The following is a 23,713-nucleotide window of genomic DNA, read 5'->3' as shown; positions in this document are numbered from 1 at the left end:
CATGTCTGTGATGTAACTTTCTAAAGAAGAAATCTTGGTCACTGATTAAATTCTGTTTTCTCCCTGAAGGTTATCTGTGTAACTGTAATGTCAAGGTCATAAAGCTGTAAAAAATGTACTACGATAAGGTTCAGTGCTCTACTATAGAAAAAATGTGAATTCACAAAAAGAAAAAAAAACAACAGAATGACTGTCTTAATTTTTACAAATTAAAAAATGATTGAAAATGTCAATGACAAAGTGAGTATAATTTTAAAGTATAATTACTTTGTACTTTGATATTTTGAGGAATTTGTTTATTTTTATCAGCTATCATATCATTTAGTTAGATGGATAATTACCATTTATTTCATCATAAGTTAACAATCAACTCATTAATTTTCATTGTGCATTTCATTGTTAATTAAATTAAATGGTTTGATGAAGAAAATCTGCAAGTCTTTGTAATGATTTTAGTTTGATTTTATAAACATTTTATCATAAATTAGGTACTAAATGTCATTATATATATATATATTTGTTTTAATTAAAATATCTGAGTCATCTTATTTTTGTTTTAAAGTTTGATTTTATTTTGTCAGCATTTATTGTTTTAATAATTCACGTCCTTAATGTAAATGCTGAAACTAGATAAATATTTCACAATAGTTTACTTATTTACACAGTAGATATATAACAAAAGTTTTTAAAACAAAGTATTTGTAAATAATAATGAGAAATGTTTGTATGAGCTGACAGTATATATCTATCATTTCACAACTTCAGAAAATGAAATTGATAACAGTAGTTCATATTGGTATAGCAGAAACACCTTTGATCAAAAATATACTTAAAAATCAAATCCACATATTGACTTTGGCAAGATGATGATGTAGTGCATTCCCTTTGAAGTTATGTTTAATTACATAATTTAAGAAGCCTTTCTACTTGTTTTTGTTAGGGTGGCCGAGATAAAATCAGATATACCTATCTAATGAAGACATCAATCCAGGGGCATTTTAAAAGCTTTCAATTGTTGTAAAAGGAAAACATTTCAACCTAATATTTACTTAAAAACTGCTGGTGTTTACTTTGTACATACACCACTGGTGCTACAATAGGGTTGGAAACTGGAGTCTTACATGTTGACCAACAACAAAAGATCTCAATACAGACATTTTTACATGTTTATAGTAGAACAAAGTTTCAATGTTTAATGTTTTTTGGCCTGGGGCCCCCTGGACAACAAAAGGTTGACCATGATGGCTTGCTCTGCTATGAAACCATTAGGTAATAGTTGTGACCGCCCACTGACCATTGATAAAATTAGTTGGACATCAGGCTTTTTTCTCAAATACATATTTGGACTTGTGGACAGAGTACACATACTGTTCAAAGTCAGTGTTGGTCTGTACACATTGATAAGATAACAACTACACATAGTAGTTTTAGTACTCTAGTGGTCACTTCAGCAGTGGTCAGTTGTAGCTCAAAAGTACTGTGTGTGTGTGTGGTGTGGTTAGTTTTTCCCTAAGTCCACTAGTAGGTACATAGTAGTACTACTTCAGTGGTCAGCCAGGACCTATAGAGAGTGGTCAGTGCCTAAATAGTGGTCATCTGTGGTCAGTGTACAGCTGAAGCTGACAGGGATAACAATGGACTATTTGACATAATACTGACCTATAGGAAATACTGCACAAGGATCACTGCATCTTAACAAACATGAAAATGATGGACACTGCTTCTCTGGATGAAGGTGTTGAAAGCTGGATCGAGGAAAAAAGGTAGTTAATTGTTTTAGAGATTTTTTTTGTACTATTTGGGAACGTAAGGTTACATACAATATTTTTGTTTAACACTTAATTTTGTTGCAAAAAATTTTTTTTGAGTTTTTTTTTCAATAATCACCAGGTATGACATCGAAATTATCAGGTATTTATATGTTTACAAAATATAAACAATTTACTTAAAAAAAAATAGATAAAAATATATGTATTAATGTTGATAGAAATATTTTGGCAACGCTTTATAATATATATGAGGCCACAAGTGGACAATATATATATTACTTTATATATATCTGTTGCTTCTTCAATACTCCCTGTGATCAACACACTTTCAAATAACATAGATATATATCTCATTTCTTAACATTCTTATTTTGATCTAGAAAAAAGAAGTTTTTTGTGTTAGTGATATCATTTTTTTTTCATTTTTTTTTTCTGTTATTTTTTAAATATTTTTTTTATGAGAGAGAGAGAGAGAGAGATAGACAGTGAGACGATGTTGGTGTTGTTGCTTGGTTGGAGTACTGACATTAGGCAATATATATATTTAGTATATTCCTCGTTTTTTATCTATATCATATGGGGTGTTTTTTTTAAAGAGAAATGGGTGCGTTAAAAAAATGGAGTTTGAGAATGATTAATTTTATAGTTGTATAGAGTTATTGGATTGTACGAGAGATGGTTTATAAAACACACTAGTTTGATTGATGTGCGATAGTCTGTAATTGGCCAGCTCTCTATATGTGTCCAACACTTGTTTTAAGGTTGAACTAGTATATGATAGGTCAGAACTCCACACAAAGGATGTGTAAAGGTCTGACCACAGATAACGGACATTATGTAACACAATATTTATTCATTTTATTACTGGTCATGCAGAGGGAATCTTAGTCATGTGCTCCAGATACACCATCGCCTGCCAAAGGTCAGCTTGACCCGTGGTCAATTTTTCAATAACACTCAGCACAATGATAGTAAAACAGAGAGGTGGTTTAGTGCTTGTAAACTGTAGAATGTGTTATGTGTGTACACAAAAAAATGTAGAGAAGATTGTGGACAAAATGAGTAAATAAGGGAGGGGCCCAGGATTAGGAAACTCTTCTTCTCAATATCTGTAGGGAAGGAGCTTAACTCCCAACAGGGGAGATTAGGGGTTCTGACATCACCTCAAAATAGGGTAGATTAGGGGTTAAAACATCACCTCAAATAGGGGTAGATTAGGGGTTCTGACATCACCTCAAATAGGGGTAGATTAGGGGTTAAAACATCACCTCAAATAGGGGTAGATTAGGGGTACCAACATCACCTCAAAATAGGGTAGATTAGGGGTACTAACTTCACCTCAGAATAGGGGTCGATTAGGGGTACTAACTTCACCTCAAAATAGGGTAGATTAGGGGTACTAACTTCACTTCAAAATAAGGGAGATTAGGGGTTATAACATCACCTCAAAATAGGGTAGATTAGGGGTACTAACTTCACCTCAAAATAAGGGAGATTAGGGGTTATAACATCACCTCAAAATAGGGTAGATTAGGGGTACTAACTTCACCTCAAAATAGGGTAGATTAGGGGTACTAACTTCATCTCAAAATAAGGGAGATTAGGGGTTATAACATCACCTCAAAATAGGGTAGATTAGGGGTAATAACATCATCTCAAAATAGGGTAGATTAGGGGTACTAACATCATCTCAAAATAGGGTAGATTAGGGGTACTAACATCACCTCAAAATAGGGGTCGATTAGGGGTACTAACTTCACCTCAAAATAGGGTAGATTAGGGGTACTAACTTCACCTCAAAATAGGGTAGATTAGGGGTACTAACTTCACCTCAAAATAGGGTAGATTAGGGGTACTAACATCACCTCAAAATAGGGTAGATTAGGGGTACTAACTTCACCTCAAAATAGGGTAGATTAGGGGTACTAACTTCACCTCAAAATAAGGGAGATTAGGAGTTATAACATCACCTCAAAATAGGGTAGATTAGGGGTACTAACTTCACCTCAAAATAAGGGAGATTAGGGGTTAAAACATCACCTCAAAATAGGGGACATTAGGGGTTGCCCTACACTGATTAACTCTATTACAAAACAATTACTACAATCAACTATCATTTGTCCCCCCTCCCCCACACTAAACCATCTTTTGTCCCCATCCCCCCACACTAAACCATCTTTTGTCCCCCTCCCCCACATTAAACCATCTTTTGTCCCAACCTCCCCCCAAAACATTAATTTTGTAATATTATTTATGACCTTGCTCACATGACAACCTCCATCCTCATCCATCCACCACCACTTAACCATCAGGTGTCACCCTGTGTATTACCTGTGTGTACCCTGTCAACCTGGTCCCCTCCAGACTACACCCATGTCATCCTGTATACATCACTGTGTATCCCCCCTCCCCACCTCTCATGTCAGGTGACACCTTCCTGTGAGTAGATGACAGGTATAGATATCCCCTGCCCCCCATTGCTATGTGTTCCTACCCCTGGGACCTGCCATCCCTACTATCCAGAGCCTACAGAATAACAATCAGTATTAACAGTACTGACCGGTGGTCACCATGTTACAGGAAGATCCCAGTAAAAACTTTCCTATGATGGGGTAAGTTACAAAAATGGTTATATTGTGTAATTTCTACTAACTTAAAGATTTTGACTTTAAGCTTGAGAAATTATAAAAAAAAATCAGTTTTGGTTATTGTTCATGAGTCCAATACGTCTCACAGAAAATAATATGATAATAGCTTTATTCAATCACATCTTGTATGCAACAATTAAATTTGATTAATTTTATTTTTTTTAATGTACATAATCATGAGGTTATTGTTTTATAAAGATGTGTCACAATTAAGTTATAAAAGCCAGGTATAATGTAATTACAAGGCTTAGGTTGATTAAAAGTTATTGTACTGACAAAATAATTAAGGTGTTTGATTTGTTGTTTAAATGTTATAGTACTGAGAAAATAACAATAAGGCTTTTGTTGTATAAAAGTTAAAGTATTGAGAAAATAACAATAAGGCTTTTGTTGTATAAAAGTTAAAGTATTGAGAAAATAACAATAAGGCTTTTGTTGTATAAAAGTTATAGTATTGAGAAAATAACTATAAGGCTTTTGTTGTTTAAAAGTTAAAGTATTGAGAAAATAACAATAAGGCTTTTGTTGTATAAAAGTTATAGTATTGAGAAAATAACTATAAGGCTTTTGTTGTTTAAAAGATATAGTATTGAGAAAATTTCCATAAGGCTTTTGTTGTATAAAAGTTATAGTATTGAGAAAATAACTATAAGACTTTTGTTGTATAAATGTAATCGTTCTGAAAAAATAAACGTACTACTATTTTTCAAATTGCATGTAAAGAATATGTTATATTAACTGGAAAATCATGACAAGATTTCAAGCCTTTTTTGTTTACTTTATATTTATATAAGTGATCTGTTAAAGTCATCTGTTGAGGTATTCTGTCAATTGTGACTGATTATGTTTGTGAAGAAACATTCTTTTATATTTTGTACTGAATAACATGAAATATTTGTGTGCACTTTTCTTGGTGGTTGAAAATATTTTGTGTGTACAACCTTTTGTGGTTTAGCCCTTGCAGCAATAATGTAACAATGATGCAATTATATTCTTGGTTCTATGGCAACCAAAAAACAGTGAAAGGTAATAGAACATTTGAGCAGTATCAAGATGGGTTTTTTTTTTGCAAATAGGTAATTTTTTATGTAACTGTATATTGAAGGATTTTAGATCATTAGAGGATAAGATGGACTAAATTAACACTAATGTGTTGGTCAGTTGTAAATAATTGGACAACTGACCAACAGTGTTTTTGTATGTTGTTCCTTTCTGACTCATTTATCTATTAGGACATGCCAGGCTTGACCATCAGAGAATTCTCCATTACTGACCAAGCCAATCTAACTGACCATAGCCAGTATTGAAACCTTGACCAGCTTATAATTTATTCTTTGTAAAGGGACTGGAAACTAATTATTTCTCATCAAGATCTAAACATTATATCTGTATGGTATATTATTACAGTTTCTGGTGAAGATGAAGTTTTGAACAATGATTTTTAACCATACTGTTCCTTTAAACAGGGGATGTTAAGCTAACAGCCCCTTGACCAGTGTACACTAACTTTTCTTCTCTTATCTATGTGGTGGTCAGCTTAAGCTTTTGACCTAGTTATTGTATTACATAACTAGACAGAGTAAAAATACCCAGGCAGCTGTCCAGAGTTTTATTATCAGTAAAAACCCCTCATAAATATATGTACTTATGGACCGTGGGGAGAGGGGCTCCACACGGGGGATTCCATAGTGTGTTTTTATCCCTCAGTCTCTCCCAGCCTGTGTCTTCATTAACTGGAAACCTAATACATGTAGTAATACCTTATGTAGCTTTGGAAGATATTCCTCAAATTTTGTATAGTTAAAGTGAACAACATATGGTTTGTGCTGTTAAACATATAAAAAAATATCAATTTATGGCCAAAATAAAAGAAAACATTTTAGAATATAACAAATAAGATTTTTTTTATCATTGTATATGAATATATCAGCGCTTAAACAGGTTTAGCTTGATAAACCAATTTTACTGTCTTGTACTGTAGTATTTAATGCCAAATGGAATAATGAATACCCAGAGGTACTGATTCTGAAATTAACTAGATATTAAAAGTCTTATTAGATGTCATAATTAAAGCTCTGATTCTTTCATGATTGCAAAAGAAATCTGTTACAGTTTTAAAACAAAACTGATTAAAAGGGAGCTAGCTTTCTCTCACACTCCCTGCTAAAGAAAAAACACAAACACACAAAGTTGAAATCAAAGATATTTGTACTTGACCAATCAATTGATTAAAAAAATATAACGACAGTACGCTTTCGACGATAAAAATCTCATCATTAAGTGAATCAGCCTAATCAATAACTCCATAAACTTATCAAACTTATTTCATTTCATATCAGGTTGTGGGCTTGAAATACCTGTGAAAAAAAATCAAAGAATTAAAGAGGCAATCTTTTAAAAATCATAAAATAATCACTGACACCTTTATAAAACCCAGCATGGTTCATACATATTGTGTCGTTAGAAAAAATAATCTGAGCTACTAAACAGAGTGATGACAGCGATGTTTACTTGTAAGGGAGTCGTAGATAACTGTCAAACAGGAAGGGACCACTTCACCTTGTTTGTAAAAATCGGAAATTATTTTTTTGACAATAGCTAGATATATGATATGTATATTGTTGTATCAGTTAGTCTAAAATGCTGCGCGGAGTTTTCAGGATTCATAGTCTAAATTGTTAATTTTCTGAAAACAGGAAATCAATTGCCATTTTGACATTGATTTTCAAATCTTCATTGAAAATTGTGCCGATAGTAACATTTTTGTAAGCGAGGGATCGAAACAGGATAAGGTAAGGTTTTAGTTTTCTGACAATAGATTCAGTATATATCACTATTACTATTCCAATTAACGATGACTGAGAAAAAGATAAGTACAGGAAAGTTTTCAAAAGTGAAATGAAAAACAGTTCTTTTAGAGTAAAAACTGTTTTTTCGTAGAGGAATTTATGAGTTGTCAAAAATTATACAGATTCAATTACATTGTGAAACTACCTAGTAATTATATAATTATGAAAACATTCTCTAAAATTTTTTGCATGCAGCCAAAAAAATTATGAATAGGAAAATCAAGATTCTAGTGTTTGAAAACAAATTTATTTGTTCTGGCTATGAGGAATTTTATTTGGAAAGAATTGATTATGAAAACAATGGCTCTCTTTCACATTATCAATGTGATGAGACCGATTCACCAAGGGAAGGGAAGTAACTCTTTCAAAAAGTTGCCAATATAATTATGTACATATCAAATTTTTCCAACATTCATAATTATGTCCTGCAGAATAAGAGTTTAAGAACTTTTAAAGGATAAGGATTCTGTGTCATTTTTTTAAATAGTGATATCTATCACCATACATAAATTCAGAAAAAGATCAATCCCCTCGGAGAATGTCCATGTAAATTTTGATACATTTTCTTAAGTGTTCGAATTTAAATGTCCGTGTCCCGTTATTCCATGGCATGATGGATTAATTATCATATTTGAGAATGGCATTGGCATTATTGAAATCTTCTCTATTTTTGCCATTTTTTGTAAACTTAGATGAAAATATTACACTCAGTTTTCTTTTCATAGAACTTAAAATTTAATGAATTCAATATTCTCATTAGATCCCTTTAAAACATATCCAGTAGATATTTTAAGCGGAGTTCATATGTATGTATATAATATTATTCTATGTCTTGCCGAATTTAAACCTCGGGATATATTCTCATTTCAATTTCACCCATTTGATTATCACCTTGTATGTACGTCAGTCCCCACTGGAAGTGACCAAGCCTGTTTTTTAAGCTGACGTTTTTCAATAAACGAAGTAGATGAAAAGAAAATATTGAATGGCCTTTCTGTTATCCTGGACCCAGTGACAGAGGTCACACATGGCTAGTACGCAATCAATAGGCAAACTTTTTTGTTATAGAAGCTTACTATCAAAATGTTGCCAAGATTATTTATGAAGTGTATTCATCGACATGATAAAAAATCTCATTTATGCTTTGAACAACATCAAATCACTATCGTAAATATTTTTTCAACACAGACAAAAACCAATTCAGCTATCCAGATGTTGCTTTTCTTTCATTTCCTCTGTCAGTAAGGATTTTATTTTATTGGTTAAAGGAAAAAAGTGAGATTGATTATATTCAATCATTGGCTGTACTGAAAGGATTTTATTACACCCCGTCGAAAAAGTGGATAATAAAAAAACAGGATAAAATATTTGTATGAGCAGGTATCAACTTGAAATGTTATACACCTGAGATTGTGTACTGGACAGGTAGCGGTCAGTTGGAAATGACCACAAAATCCATACGGCCAGGTATTACCAGCCTTAGGAGGACTGTAAAAAAGGATATAGTTTAGTCGATAAGAGTGGACGATTGAGATGCTGCCACGCACTGTCAGAAAAACATAATCTTATTTTACCTGGACTTGATATATATATATGTTTTTTCTGTTGGAATTTGAAGAAATACCGGTATATATTTATGTTGTTTCTGTTGGAATTTGAAGAAATACCAGTATAATTGAACAGGTAATATTGTATGTAATTTTTCTATTTAATGATATTAGGATAAATCATACGACTAAAACTTACTAACTTTGCATCAATGTTATGAGCAATCTGTAACATAATATTGAGTATTCCTGAATATGGTATACATTGCTGTTTCAACGCTAAAAAGTTTGTTTTAGTTTCCAACAAATATGACACTTTTATGATAAAATATCTCGCATATATGTAAAGACATTATAAACTATTATTAATTAAGCTGGTCAGTTTATAGAAATATAGAGGGTCAGTCAGTATACGGAAATATAGAGGGTCAGTCTACGGAAATATAGAGGGTCAGTCTATGGAAATATAGAGGGTCAGTCTACGGAAATATAGAGGGTCAGTCTGAGGAAATATAGAGGGTCAGTCAGTCTATGGAAATATAGAGGGTCAGTCTACGGAAATATAGAGGGTCAGTCTACGGAAATATAGAGGGTCAGTCTACGGAAATATAGAGGGTCAGTCTGAGGAAATATAGAGGGTCAGTCAGTCTATGGAAATATAGAGGGTCAGTCTACGGAAATATAGAGGGTCAGTCTACGGAAATATAGAGGGTCAGTCTACAGAAATATAGAGGGTCAGTCTGAGGAAATATAGAGGGTCAGTCTACGGAAATATAGAGGGTCAGTCTACGGAAATAAAGAGGGTCAGTCTACAGAAATATAGAGGGTCAGTCTAAGGAAATATAGAGGGTCAGTCTATGGAAATATAGAGGGTCAGTCTACGGAAATATAGAGGGTCAGTCTACGGAAATATAGAGGGGTCAGTCTACGGAAATATAGAGGGTCAGTCTACAGAAATAAAGAGGGTCAGTCTGAGGAAATATAGAGGGTCAGTCTATAGAAATATAGAGGGTCAGTCTACGGAAATATAGAGGGTCAGTCTACGGAAATAAAGAGGGTCAGTCTACGGAAATATAGAGGGTCAGTCTACAGAAATATAGAGGGTCAGTCTGAGGAAATATAGAGGGTCAGTCTGAGGAAATATAGAGGGTCAGTCTACGGAAATATAGAGGGTCAGTCTACGGAAATAAAGAGGGTCAGTCTGAGGAAATAAAGAGGGTCAGTCTACAGAAATAAAGAGGGTCAGTCAGTGTAAACAATTGATTTCTCATGTGTTATTGTAAAATAATGAGTGAAAACAACAGAATCCACTTCATTTAATTTGTCGTTGAAAGGTCTTTCACTGAAGGAAGATACATCTTTACTCACAAATGATCTTTCAGCACAATCCAGTATAGACTTGAGACAAAAATTTAATGATTTTGCAATGAAAAATGCCTTTTCTGTCAAACAATAATTTAACTAACAAGTTTTACGTTGGCTGACGACACACTCTAATGGTTTCAGTGATCATATATATTATCCATGATGCCATGCTGTTGACTGCTTACAGAAATAGTCCCCATGTGACTTCAACTATCCAATCGTAATGAGATTCCTTAGGTAACATAAAATTATACATATGTTTCGGTATGTATATAAACAGTCACTTTCAGTAAAAGATTTACAAAAAAAAAAAAAATCCATTACTTAAAAATTAAAGTATAGATGTAGTAAGATTATGATTTTGTTTGCTCACTGCTAGTCTTATTAACATGGACAAGAGTACTTTCTGATAATGGGACCACAAAATATTTCCTTCCTAATCCCCGGTTTCCTATAGAGAGGCAATTGTTTGCTTTTAAATAATAATACCTTATCGGATAATTAGTCATAGTAAAAGTCAAGGACAGTCATCCTTGTTGTGAACTTTTAAGATGTGTTATATGATGACCAGTCCATGTATATCCTCCAAACAGCTTGGGGGACAGGAAGTATATTCTGATAGCTTCTGTTGGATCAAATTTCACAAATCTCAATAATATAATTTTAACTTTCAACTTTCATTAATCAATATGGCTAATTCACAAGTTCAGATGATGCTATTTGAATGCTATTTTCTGAAAATGTGGCTGGCAGCCCTACACGTTTGTGTCTTAACCATGTTAGTTTTCACTGAAGGTGTGGGTTCTTTTGAAGGAAGTTTTTGTTATATAATTAGACTTTAAAATATGTTATAGAGCCTGAGGTCTCACATTTGCCCCTAGGTTGAGGTAAACTTAACTCAATTTTTTGAGTATGGTGTGTTTAATTGCCATTGGAAATAATACAAACATAGTTAGAATTTTCAATAGGGGATGGCATTTTGACGGTATGTACAGGTTGACCTGACTGATCCCTTAAGGCTAATGGGTAGGCATAAAAGGGCCAAATTGACTAAAATATATCAGAACTCAGATGACCCTTACAGGCCCATCAGCCTCTTGTTAGGAAACAGTGTTGCTCTCTTGATGTACAAGAGGCCAATATTAGTTAAATCAGTAATTAGGTTCCAGCTTAATGAATCTGTTCAAATCTGGGTTGGTATACAAGTATGCTGGAGGAAAGGAAGAAACTTGTATATCATAATGATGTGATTCCAGTATTTTCTTCGCTTTACTTTGTACTGAAATTAATGAAAACACTGCTATAAAATTTGGTGAAATTGCTAGCGATGAAAAAAGTTTAAACAGTCTATTTAAAGTGCCTGATTTTTTTTAAAAATAAACAGAAACAGGTGAGAAATGTAATCATAATGAATATTAATTAATATTAAAGGATTAAAAAATTTTTTAAATCAGCTTTAGTAATTTTTTAATGAAATTTAGATATTTAAATTATTAATTATCAAATTTAGATAATGATAAAAAATAACCAAAAAAATAGGTGTAGACATGGTAATTTTAAATAAAAATTAAAATGTTTGAATTTGAATATTTTAAATGTTTAAATCTAAATAACGATAAAAACAAAAAACAAAACAAAAAACATTTTTAAAAAAACTACAACAAAAAATCAGCTGTAGGTAATTTTAAATTAATCTTAAATATTTTAAATTATTAGATTTTAGTAATAATTAAAAAAAAAACAACACCAATGAAGTGATTTTGAGGAGGAGTGGTTGAGTTATTTGTCTGATGTATTGATAAAACATTAGTAACACAGTTACTGTGTAGGGTCAACTAAAAAACGTGGATAAGTTAGATAAGGGCCTGTTAGACGACAGTCACAAGGGTCAGAGGTTAAAGTACTATATAGCCCACTGTACTAGGATAGATTATCACCCAAGGAGGGGACAGGACCTACGCTTCTACAGGAGGGAGTGGATTATTCTGTGTGAGACAACTAACATTTATTGGTAGATAAACAGCAAAACTTCTTGATGATGGATTTGAGATGTCCTGGAGTGACCATATACGTCATGATTCTTTGTAGAGTATTATCTGAATATTTTTTTGACCTGATTTTAAAATAATGTTTTGAAATGTAGAAACTGTATAGGCCTTTACTGTGAGTGTCTTGGCATTAAATGTTCCTAATTTAAATAATACTTAAGTATTTTTAAAGATATATTGGCTAAGTAAGAGACTTAATAGCTAGTCCCACCTAGTAACTGTCAGTGGTTTTGTTTTTAATATATTTATGTATTGAACATGTGACTTAAATTTTTAAGGAAGCCATGCTTATATTTCGTACATTTTACTGAAATATTCTGTAATAAAATATACAGGCACGTCTATCTATTAGTCATTTGATGCTAAACATAGTAATATACCTAACAATGAATTGAACTTATATTTTGTTTTATCTTGTAAATAATAAACTTAACAGATAAACCATTTTAGTGTTTAAAAAAAGAAATTAAATCAAATAATTAATTAATTTTAAGATCAAAGTACTGTAATATTTGCTTAGAAATTTACAAGATTTCCATTGAATAATTCAAAATGTTGGTAAGTCTTGGAATACTATGAGGAGTTGGAGAGTCTTAGTATACTATGAGATGTTGGAGAGTCTTATATTAACTATGTTAACTATGAGATTTTGGCAAGTCTCGGTGTACTTTTAGATGCTGGGACTATGTGCATGTTGTGAAAAAAAAAAATCAACTTCAGTCAAGAATCCAGAATAAAATCAGTTTGAAGCAAAAATATATTCAAAACTTTTATGTTCACCAGTATATATTCATGTATTGTGTTGTAGTGGTCAATTGTTGATTTGTGGGAAAATGATGAGTATTTCATGTCGCAAGAAAATACACTGATTGGTTGTTTTATTATGGGAATCATACCCATCACTCCTACAGATTTTTTTTTATTTGATTTGATAATTACAAAGTGTAACACCTAATTAGACTATTAACATCATAAATGAATTATTTGAAGTTGGTTTCATATTTGATGCCCTAACTTAACCTTGTTTGACATGTCTTTGTGAAATCTTAACTGTCTTTTAAATGGCTGCAGATGAGTTTTGTGCAGAGTTGTCTCCCTTTAAAACATGATCTGACAGCATAAACAAACTGTAATTAATTTTAAAACAATACCTGGTGACTTACATAAGGTACTTTTTTTTATCTGATATTTAATGCCCACCAATGTCTACTGCCGGTCAGTTAAAATGGCTACATATGTTAAAGATTCATCCTTCAATAATTGTTTATACAGGCCCACCCCTAAAAAAGAAAAAAAAAATGATCCTGACAGGTTTTATGGCTTCATAATCTTTATCTGGTTATAAGTCTCATTCTACAACCTTTTATGTTCCTATCAGGTATATGTACACTGCCCTCGAAAAGTCCTGTTACAATTATTACGTAAAACACAACGAAGTTAATCTCAAAGTCTTTATTACAATTTGTTAGAATCATAAATCAGGATGTTTTTGTTCATGATTTCAAATGTTCATGTTCATATTTCAACAGTGCATATGTTTTGTTACAATGGAAATCCTAAAAATGCAACATTCTGGAAATTTCCCTCTTATATATTTCAAAAATGCATTTCTTATATTTTTTTTACTGTTAATCAGTTAAACGATTACTTTTATTTGTATCAGTAAAAAAAAAAACCCATATTTTTATTCATTTTTGAACATTATGGAAAATAGGACCGCCCATTCCCTCTCCCTGCAACTTCAAAGAAGTGAGGTATTTTTCAAATAATTTGCAATCATTCACTAACAAATGGACTATCTTACGGATATTACAACACTTTTTCTCAAATTTTATTGGCTAGCCCTTCGATTTAAATATTCCAGGTGTAACAGAACTTTTGGAGGACAGTGTTTATGTTAATACTTGGTTGACTTATGTAATTTGTACTTTCAGGGCGGATGCTGTGTCGCCACAGATAGCTGATGGGGTAGACAAGGTGATGTCGGAGGATCATACCCTCATTGAAAACCAAGAGGATTGGAAAAAATCATACACTGAAAGCATTAATGAGGACGATCATCTAAACAACTCCAGTTACCATGGTGATAGTCACGAAAAAGACAACCATCTTGACAACTCCAGTTTCCACAGAGATGCTCATGACCTTGAGGATAGCTCCAGTCCAATAGTATCTCCATATGATGACAGTCTCAATGCTAACAACACTTCCTACATCTCAGACGGTAGCAGTTTTGACACAGACAGCATCAATTTGGTTCCCAATAAGGAAGGAGTTTTTTTCTGTCACCTCTGCAGCTTCTCAGGTAAATTCTTTTTAACATAAAATGTTTGTGTGAACTTTTTTCAGTGGTTGAGGGGCCACAATAGCTGTGTCAGTCAGAGCTGTGTGTACTTTCTGTCGTGATTTAGGGGCTGTGATAATTTAGTCAGTTAGAGCACCAGTCACGTAACCTCTGATGAAGATCAGAGGTGTGTGGTTCAAAGCTCCCTACCTGTGTTGGATTGTGTTTCTCGGGAAGCTGAGGAACCGACCAGCCAGCTCTCGTGGTTGTGTCCTTGGACAAAACACTGTACCCTAACTGCTCTAGATGGTATGCGACAGGCCTCCTGTATGTTGTTCAGTGAGGTGGTCACAGACTACTACATTTGACTACTACAAGGGAATCTGCCCTCAAAATGACCCTTGCTGTTCCTGGGGCAAAAACCCAGCAAACAAACAAATTCTTTTTCTGGATATAAACTTGCATGGTTAGCATATGCAACATTAATGTAACAATATATTAAACAGCATTTGTTTTGATATATATTCATGGTTCCATAGCAACCATGTCTTCAAACAAAATTTTATACACAACAAACGTTTCATGTTTAATTTTATTGATACATATTTCCCACAAATATTAAAAGTTTTTAAATTTGTTCTTTTATTTGAACCTTAACATGGAAAACCTGTAATTTAATGTTAATCTGGCACGAGGATTGTGTCGTTTAAAATAAACAACAATACAGTTCATTTGTAAACGAGACAATTAAACTGACAGTTTATCTCTCATTGTTTATCAATTATTAATAATGTTGTATAGCACGGACAATCATGTCCGGAATCAGGTGACTTATCAGGGGAGATAACTGAGTGGAAGTTTGTGACCTCACTTCCATACAATCTGCTGAACTTTTTACTCTTCTTATCAGCAAAACATGATAAAATAAATGTTCTACGCAAATAAATAAAGGTTGTGACCTTATCATGACAAAAATGTCAAAAACACCGGACTCTACCTATGTAGAGACACTCCTGGCTTTTTGAACCTGTCTAAATCTTCAAGCACAAAACTTTACCTGTATTTGTTTAAGAAACATTCTTATCTAAAATACACTCTACTGATAAATTATGATCTTTTTATCACTACAATGACCTAGTTTCTCCCACAAAATGTACGTTGGAGATAGACTTATCCCAGATTTAATCCCAATTTAACATGAGGCAGATTGATTTAATTTTGTTTTGTTCAGACTGGAGTGGTTCAGGGGTAAGGAGGGGCCTGTTGTATAAGATGATGAAAACCACAGGTGAAATAAATTGACACTTTTTATTGGTGTTATTTTCTCATAAATAACTTCTTATTAAGTTTGATATACTAACAGGGAACTTAAATCTGCTACAGAGAAATTTGCTTTAGGCCCGGTACAGAGAAATCTGTTTTAACAATTTAACCTGACATCGCGATATCATTATTGACACATAGACTTAAATTTATTAACAGTGAGTAAGTTTGATAAAATTTTGTTTCTTTTTATTAACCTCTTTGATACACTTCTAACCTCAATAAATGTCTATAAATCAAACTAAACTTAAACTTTTTGAAGTTAAAAACTTAAAATGTAAATTTATCTTTGCAAATAAAACATGGATGTTGTTTTGGAGTAGGTATCCTATTTTGACTAGAGACATGGTCTGTGACCGTTGTCAATTGGATTAGCTTAAAACTGATTGTTATTAATTATTTCTTACACACATATATATATCATTTGGAAAGATACTGATCAAAAAATATTTAAAAACCCTACATTAAGCCTTTAATATCAACTTTAAAAAACACTTAACTCTTGCTCTAAAAAAAGAGTGCCTGTTTTAAGCAGAGTATACACATCTTGATAACACTATTTGTCCCTCCATTGCTATCCATCTATTTTCTTACACCCAAAATTTGTATTTGGGTTTTGAACTTCAATTTCCAATCAAGTTTCTTAAACTGTACCCATGGATTTCTGATATCAACCATTGTTGGAGATGTCCAACGCAAGTTTTCAGCCAAATTTTATGTAACTATATTTCTTAAGCTTAATTGAACAGATATTTTACACTGTACTATCAACCCCACACCTATGAAGTTATTTGTTTTCTAGACAACTTTAAAATTTTCAGCGGACAAATTGATTTTTAGGTTTTTATAAGGGCATTTAAGAATGATCATGTTAGTTTAAGTGTTGTTTAAGGCATACAATAAGATAAAAAAAAGTTCTAGCAAAGTATTGTATGGATAAAGGTAAAAGACAAAATAACACCTGTTCATGTCTAATTACAGGTAGAAATCAGGGAGAATTTGAACAGCATATGACCTGTCATTTTGAACATACCTGCCCTCATTGTGACTACAAATCACGAACGGAAGGACGTCTGAAACGTCATATCAAAGATTTCCATACAGAGGACCCTCCAGAAGGATTTGGTTCCAAAAGGAACATGGGCCGCCCAAAAGTATTTAGATGCAAGCAGTGCGACTTTTCAGCTATAGAGAAGGTAATTAATTAAATAAATATAGCTTGAATAAAAAATTCAGATTCGAAAAAAATTGTCGTAAGATTATTTGAAATTTATTCAGCAGTATTATTTTATTTTTCCCAAAGGATACTTAAAAAGAAAACAAGATTTTGAAAACTTAAAAGAAAACAAGATTTTAAAAACTTGCCTCCCCACCAGCCAATGTGTTGTCTCTTGACATATTTTAGAGACTCCTTTCTACCTGAATTCAACTGTAAATCAACACTTGAGAATTTCCTGCTGTTAACATTTCAATTGGAAATATTGTGAAATGAAATGATAAAAAATGGACAATTCTGCTGATGAATGGTCCCTTAATATCACAATTGATAGCAAATTTCATTTGTTTTACAGGAAGAGTTTTGGGCTCATGCCCGTAGCCACATCAAGGAGGACAAGATTCTTCAGTGCCCTCGTTGTCCCTTCGTCACTGAGTACAAACATCACCTAGAGTACCACCTCCGCAACCATTTCGGGTCGAAGCCATTCAAGTGTAACAAATGTAACTACTCATGCGTGAACAAGTCGATGCTGAACAGCCACATGAAATCCCACACCAATGTTTATCAGTACAGATGTGCTGATTGTACGTATGCCACAAAATATTGCCACAGTCTCAAACTTCATCTTCGCAAATACAACCACAAACCAGCCACCGTATTGAACTCTGATGGTAGTCTGCCACAGGGAATTGACGCAGAGGCATCCGGCCTCTCACTGATGCAGAAGAGGGGTCCACCACGTGGACCAAGGGGACCAAGAAAGGACAAATTTGACCCGTTCGTCAACCAGTTTCTTACAATGCCCCATGTTGGACTACCAGGCATGCCAACGAGCATGAACAGTGGAATGATGTCCCCCTATTGGCCAGTCCTCAACCAGTTTCCTCCAAATGGCCTCCATGCTCCACCTCCACTGGTACCCGTTTCTATGAACTCTCCGCTTGGAAGTCTACCTCAAGAATTTGCTCAACGTAATATTCCACTATCATCCACTCCAGGTATAGGCCACAGTCCAGGAGGACCCAAGCAGTCACCGAATTCTCTCTTCAAATGTAAATTCTGCAGTTTCGCTTCCGATATCAAAAACGACCTGCTTCGTCACGTAATGAAAGTACATGCTTCAGAGAATAGAGATCTGTTCTCAATCATTGGCATCTCACCGGAGGCATTTCTGGAGGATCGCTACAAACATAGATTTGGAAGTCCAGGCAGCAAGATGCATCCTGATGATGGTAAATATCCAGCATTGCACATAAAGAGGGAGCCGTCCCCCGACAGTGTGAAATCCAGCACTCCATCCTGGCCAGAGGAGTACCCAATGGGAGCCTCACCAACTAAAGCCAGATATCTACACAGTCCAAATGGAAGCCTGGGGGGAATGGCGAAGATGTCCTATGATTCATACAAAAATGGCATGAAGAGTCCTCTTAAAGTCTCTGACCCTCCAGCCGGAGACGATATCATCAGACAGATGATGGATAAATTTGGATCAGGAATGCCAGCGACAAGTCCACGTGTAAGTCGTGAATCGGCACCTCTAGACCTCACCAAACGTAGGTCCCCATCAATGAGTCCTACCTTAGCTGAAGGTTATCATCCACACGACAGGAGTGTGCTCGACGACAGGCACATGGACCAGCACGACATGCCAATTGGTGCAGAAACATATGAAAACGACCACCCAAGGAAAAGACCATCTGAGGGTCCCCACAATGTGGAGTCACAGGAGATGTTCGAAAGTGGACCCCCGAAGAAACGGTCACGGAAAGGGAAAGCGTTCAAGCTGGACACACTTTGTATGAAGCTGCAAGAGAAGGCTGGAGACAGCGATGTTGAGGATGCCTACAGTGGTTCAGATGGCTACGTTGATAATGAGGCACTTGGGACTCAACAAGAATGCGACTCGGAGGTCTACGGTGCAGAGAGAAATAGCCATGAGGATCAAAATGAAGAAGGACCAGAGGAGAAAATCCATGTTGATGACTTTGAAGATGTGCATAAAAACCTTGCCTTCCTCAACAATGGAAAGTGCAGTAAGTTTGTAGATAACAAAGAAGAAATGGAGAGAAAAGAATCGGTAAAGGAAGAAGAAATTAAGGACAAGGATGAAAATGGAAAAAACAGAGAACAGATGAATTTGAATATCAAGAAAGCACTGGAAATGGCTCAGATGAAGTTGAAAGAAACAGGAAGACGAAGAGAAATGGAAATGTCTATGCATGCTTGGAATGAATCAAATAAAGCTCATTACTTTCCACAAGGCCTGAATGGTCACAGTCTGCCCTTGACTCCCGATTTAGATGTGTTACATAGTCGATTTGCCGTGGACAATACCCACACCCCTATCTCTACCAGTACACCCAAGTCAAAAAGTGCTGGTATGATTGGACATGACGTGGATAAGTACGAGTGTACCTATTGTGAAATAGCTTTTCGTAACTGTGTTATGTATACAATGCATATGGGTTACCATGGTTACCGCAATCCTTTCAAATGTAACATGTGTGGCTTGACCTGTAGTGACAAAGTGGACTTTTTCCTCCACATTGCTCGTGAGGCTCACAATTGATTGGTTGATCAGACAGATATTATCATAACCATGGAAACCAATTTCTGAACTGAAGAGACTGCACAAGTGTTGCTAAAGACTAATTTTACTACTAGTCACTTTTTCCTCCATACAGTTTAGTGCTGCCTATAAAAACAGCCTGGCTCTGTTTGTAGATAAAAACACTTGAACCTTGTTAATACAGTTTTGGAGGATAGATTGCATCCCATGGAAGACAAATGAGGGACTAATCTGTTTGCATAACATTTCTTGTAAAAGTGGCATTTAGAAGTTGTTTCTGTAGACAGGGTGGTACAGAGTGAGAATATACATGTTACAGGTGCATGGTTGAAAAAGTGGCCATTGTTTAATTGTACATTGTTGTTGAATTATTTATTTCTCTATTACTGTATATATATATATATGTTACCTACAGACATTGTTTTGTCCCAGTCTGTCATGGAGGTAATTTATTGCAATACATGCCTTTCATATGCTTATCTATAAAACGGGTTTAATCCATATATAATCATTCAGTATATATATCCCGACATTTTACTTGTGAGCTCCTCCATTCCATAGGACAGACACAAATGGTTCCTCAGCCAAACGGGGCTACCAAGTCTACATTGAAGTATTTTGATATAGTTTATTCCCAAATAGTGTAAAGTTATTTATTTTAGGTTAATTCTTGAATAACTGGAGAAAAACTAGTAAAGATATTTTATGTGGAAGGGGAGATAACTCATCCAATTATATTTATTCATTTAGTTGATTCCTGCAATATTTAGTGTATTGACATCATATGTATCCTTCAACTGCATAAAGAGTTGTCGCCCTTCCCTTTTATTCTTCATTGACCATTTTGTTGAAGGCAGCTAGTCAAAATCATCTTTATTGGATATTATTTTGTTACACATGATATTTTCTGATGGGGCCATGGATAATACGGGTTATTTGATTGGATGTCTCATCATAGTACGGGTCATTGTATTGGACATGTTCCTAAACACAAACTCATTCAGCAGATATCCAGTCTTTTTATTAAAATTATTATTTCTAAAATGCCTGTGTAATACTATAGAATAGACATTTATATCCATATTGATGATACACAAGCGTGTGTCTTGTATAAAGGTTATATATCATATCCTCAGAGGTTTTATTTAGAAACATCACAATATTTTCCCATCATATTCAATCATTAAAAAAATAGTTTGAATGAATACTTTTCCACAGATGAGTTGTTACACTAATTCTGAAGCAGTGAACTTTTTGTATCTGTATAAATATAGTTCTACAGAACTACCAGACGTAAACTCTGTAGCTAGTGGGACTAACAGAATCCTTACCGGTGAGACAGGGGGATCTCAACTCAAGGGAATGACCCTTTAATTGCCAAATACGAGGTTTACAGAGGGTTTCGCAGCCTAAGAAGCTTACCCTGAGGGTTGAGATCCCTTTCTCACCGCAAAAAGGGTGAATGATCATTTTTCTCCTACGCTGTTGCCCTCGGATATCTAATATGGACACTACAGCAATGCTAGACTATGTTGAAGTGACTGAATTGTCGACATGATGTCATTGTTTTTGTGTCGTGATGTCATGGTAGTGTTGTGGTGGTGACATCATTGTGGATGTCCCTGTCCAGGGTAAGAGAAAGAGTAACCTGTCTCTGTTCTGTCTGTACTATAGTATCTGGCCCAGAAAATGTTCTGAAAGTTACATCATATTTTCAAAGTGTGAAATACACAATTTTTTTTTTTGATTTGTTAGACGATCATTTTGAATATCTACAGATGTAATGTTTTAAATACAATCATTTTTGAATTGTACAAGATTTAAATTTAACATTATCAAGTTATAATTTTTTTTTTTTTTTTAAACTGGCATTTTATTAAATTTCTTTTTCTGGATTGTGTTATGAAAATCCTGCTTTAGAATTAAGATATAACTTTTCATTAGGAATTAAATAAATGTTTCTATTTTGTGTAAATGATAAATATGTATTAGATGGTAGAACTGTCACTATAGTTTTAGCATAAACACAATAATTTTGTTTGCTTCGTTTGATATCCCGGTAATTTAGTTCAATGTTTAAATCAACTAGTCATCGGCGCTGGCTGTACCTATCATCCTAATTAATATATTGTTTGTTAGTGTAGTATTTGTATATGTTACCCGATCCTTGTGACTAATTAACTATTATACAGATGTCATAATGAGGATCTTAGGGATTGGTCTATTATAAATATCACTCACAGCCTCTTACTAATGTATAAATAAATAAGGGGCTTAGGGGAGGGGTAGACAGTTTGTACAAATAAGAGGGGGGGGGCAAGGTACTTGATAATTGTTAAATAAAAATGCCTTCATAATATAGGGTTCCGATAACCAAATTTTACATCTTCATCTCCCATACCAATTAGCCATTTTAATCATTTCATACAAATGGTGCAAGTTTATCGTTTGTTTTCGGGTAATTTTTTTTTGACACAGTTCTGCTGATAATATGCTGTACACAAACTATTTGTATTGATTGCGTTTTGTTTTTTATGCATGTTTAATTTTTAAGTTTAATCCTTTTATGTTCTTGCATGCAGTTGCAAAGGATGGGTGCTTTTTATTGAATGTTTAAAATATCCAAATGTTGCATTACAGAACTTTATAGTGATAATTTCGGTGTTGCCAACGTAACAGACTTTGAATAACAATGTAGTCACATGTTTTATCTGATCTTTGATACCAAGTATATTTATGTTTGCGAAAATTTCTCCTGCGTATCAAATAAGCTGGTGGTTTTAGTATGCGATTTCAAAAGTCGAATAAGCAAATGCCGTTTGATCTCAATATAAAGGAAATAAATTTAATATTTTACCATTTTTCCAGCAAATGGACGTTCAAAATATGTCGTTGTAAATCTTAAATATCAGGGTTTCACTTTACAGTTCAGAATGCAACAGTTTGATAGATAAACATTTATTTTTGTTTATAGGTGCTTCTCATAACGATAACTATTCTACAAATATTTCTGTTTTTGTTTTATTTCTGATTTTTTTCCCCCCACTCGAACATGCGAAGGGAATTTATTGCACTGTTTGTTAAAGGCTCTGATTTGGTGACCTTTTACCTCCGGTAGTCAAGCCTCAATTTGTTCGTCAGCATTTTGGAAAATGGTTATTTAATTAAACTATTCCTTTTTAATGATATTTACCTTAAATCTACAAAATGGTAATCAATTTCTCTGGTAATTTTACGAAAATCAGTTGGCAACTGATTTGCTCGTTATACAGAGTGGCTCCAGTTCTTTATGGTTGATGTTGTACTGTACTATGTTGTAGATGCGATGTTTTTTCATCTTGTTAAACGTTAGTGCTTTTAAACTGATATGTTTGATCGCCACTACCTACAATCATTGTAGGGGGAGTTTATAATATTATGATTTTTTCCCTGCAAATATTTCCAAAGGGGGATAACTATGGGCATTAGCAAGGAAGAGAATTTGTGTTAAACTGTTAATGTTGAAATACTGTGAAAATGTACGTTTTGAAATTATTCTTTTATTTTAAGACTTTTCATTTGTAAAAAAAAAATATATATATTATTTTTCTTAGGAAATAAGCCATGCTTTTCATCGATATATTATCTGATTCCATAAATTAATCAAAAAAATCAGTTTTGAAGGTTAATGTATAGACTTGTAATGATTAATTTATTTGTTGTTTCGGATGATGTGAAACTTTCTATAACAATTGACCATGAATCAAAATATTTTAATCAATAAAATTCACATGAATTGATACAGTTGTATGTGTATTGTTGAAGTAGTTTACCTATCTTAAGTCTGTAATCAATTTTGGACATTCCATAATCTTTACATTTTACTAGATTTTACTCTGGTTAATTAGAATTAATTTGCTTGATTATAAGAAAAACAAATCAAACTAGAATCACGATTTTCCTTGTTATTTTAAATTTCCATGGTATTGGTATTTACATCATATGGGGAAAACACAATGTAACTGAAATGTCTGGGCGGCCTAGTCCCCTGGTTACATGTGGCAGGGCGGCCTAGTCCTCTGGTTACCTCTGGCAGGGTGGCCTAGTCCTCTG

At 33.9% G+C, this 23,713-nt stretch overlaps 1 protein-coding gene across 5 annotated transcripts in view; it reads left to right on the top strand.

The window, feature by feature from the left end:
- Window positions 1-23,529, top strand: part of LOC117316526 — a 68,218-nt gene extending 44,689 nt beyond the window's left edge. For 2 of the 5 annotated variants that reach the window (XM_033871155.1, XM_033871157.1), the window contains 3 exons: window positions 14,161-14,531; window positions 16,815-17,029; window positions 17,405-23,529. In XM_033871155.1, the coding sequence (XP_033727046.1) occupies window positions 14,161-14,531; window positions 16,815-17,029; window positions 17,405-19,621 (2,803 nt within the window). In that variant the 3' untranslated portion in view covers window positions 19,622-23,529. Of the gene's footprint in view, window positions 1-1,383; window positions 1,764-7,092; window positions 7,210-8,849; window positions 8,950-14,160; window positions 14,532-16,814; window positions 17,030-17,404 lie in introns of those variants that run through there. The other 3 variants (XM_033871156.1, XM_033871158.1, XM_033871159.1) reach the window with 3 other exon arrangements.
- Window positions 23,530-23,713: the final 184 nt, after the last annotated feature.

Source organism: Pecten maximus, chromosome 18 (assembly GCF_902652985.1).
Source record: "Pecten maximus chromosome 18, xPecMax1.1, whole genome shotgun sequence".
Classification (NCBI taxonomy): Eukaryota; Metazoa; Mollusca; class Bivalvia; order Pectinida; family Pectinidae; genus Pecten; species Pecten maximus.
The sequence above is the reverse complement of the archived record's forward strand: the minus strand, read 5'-3'. Positions and strand labels throughout refer to the sequence as shown.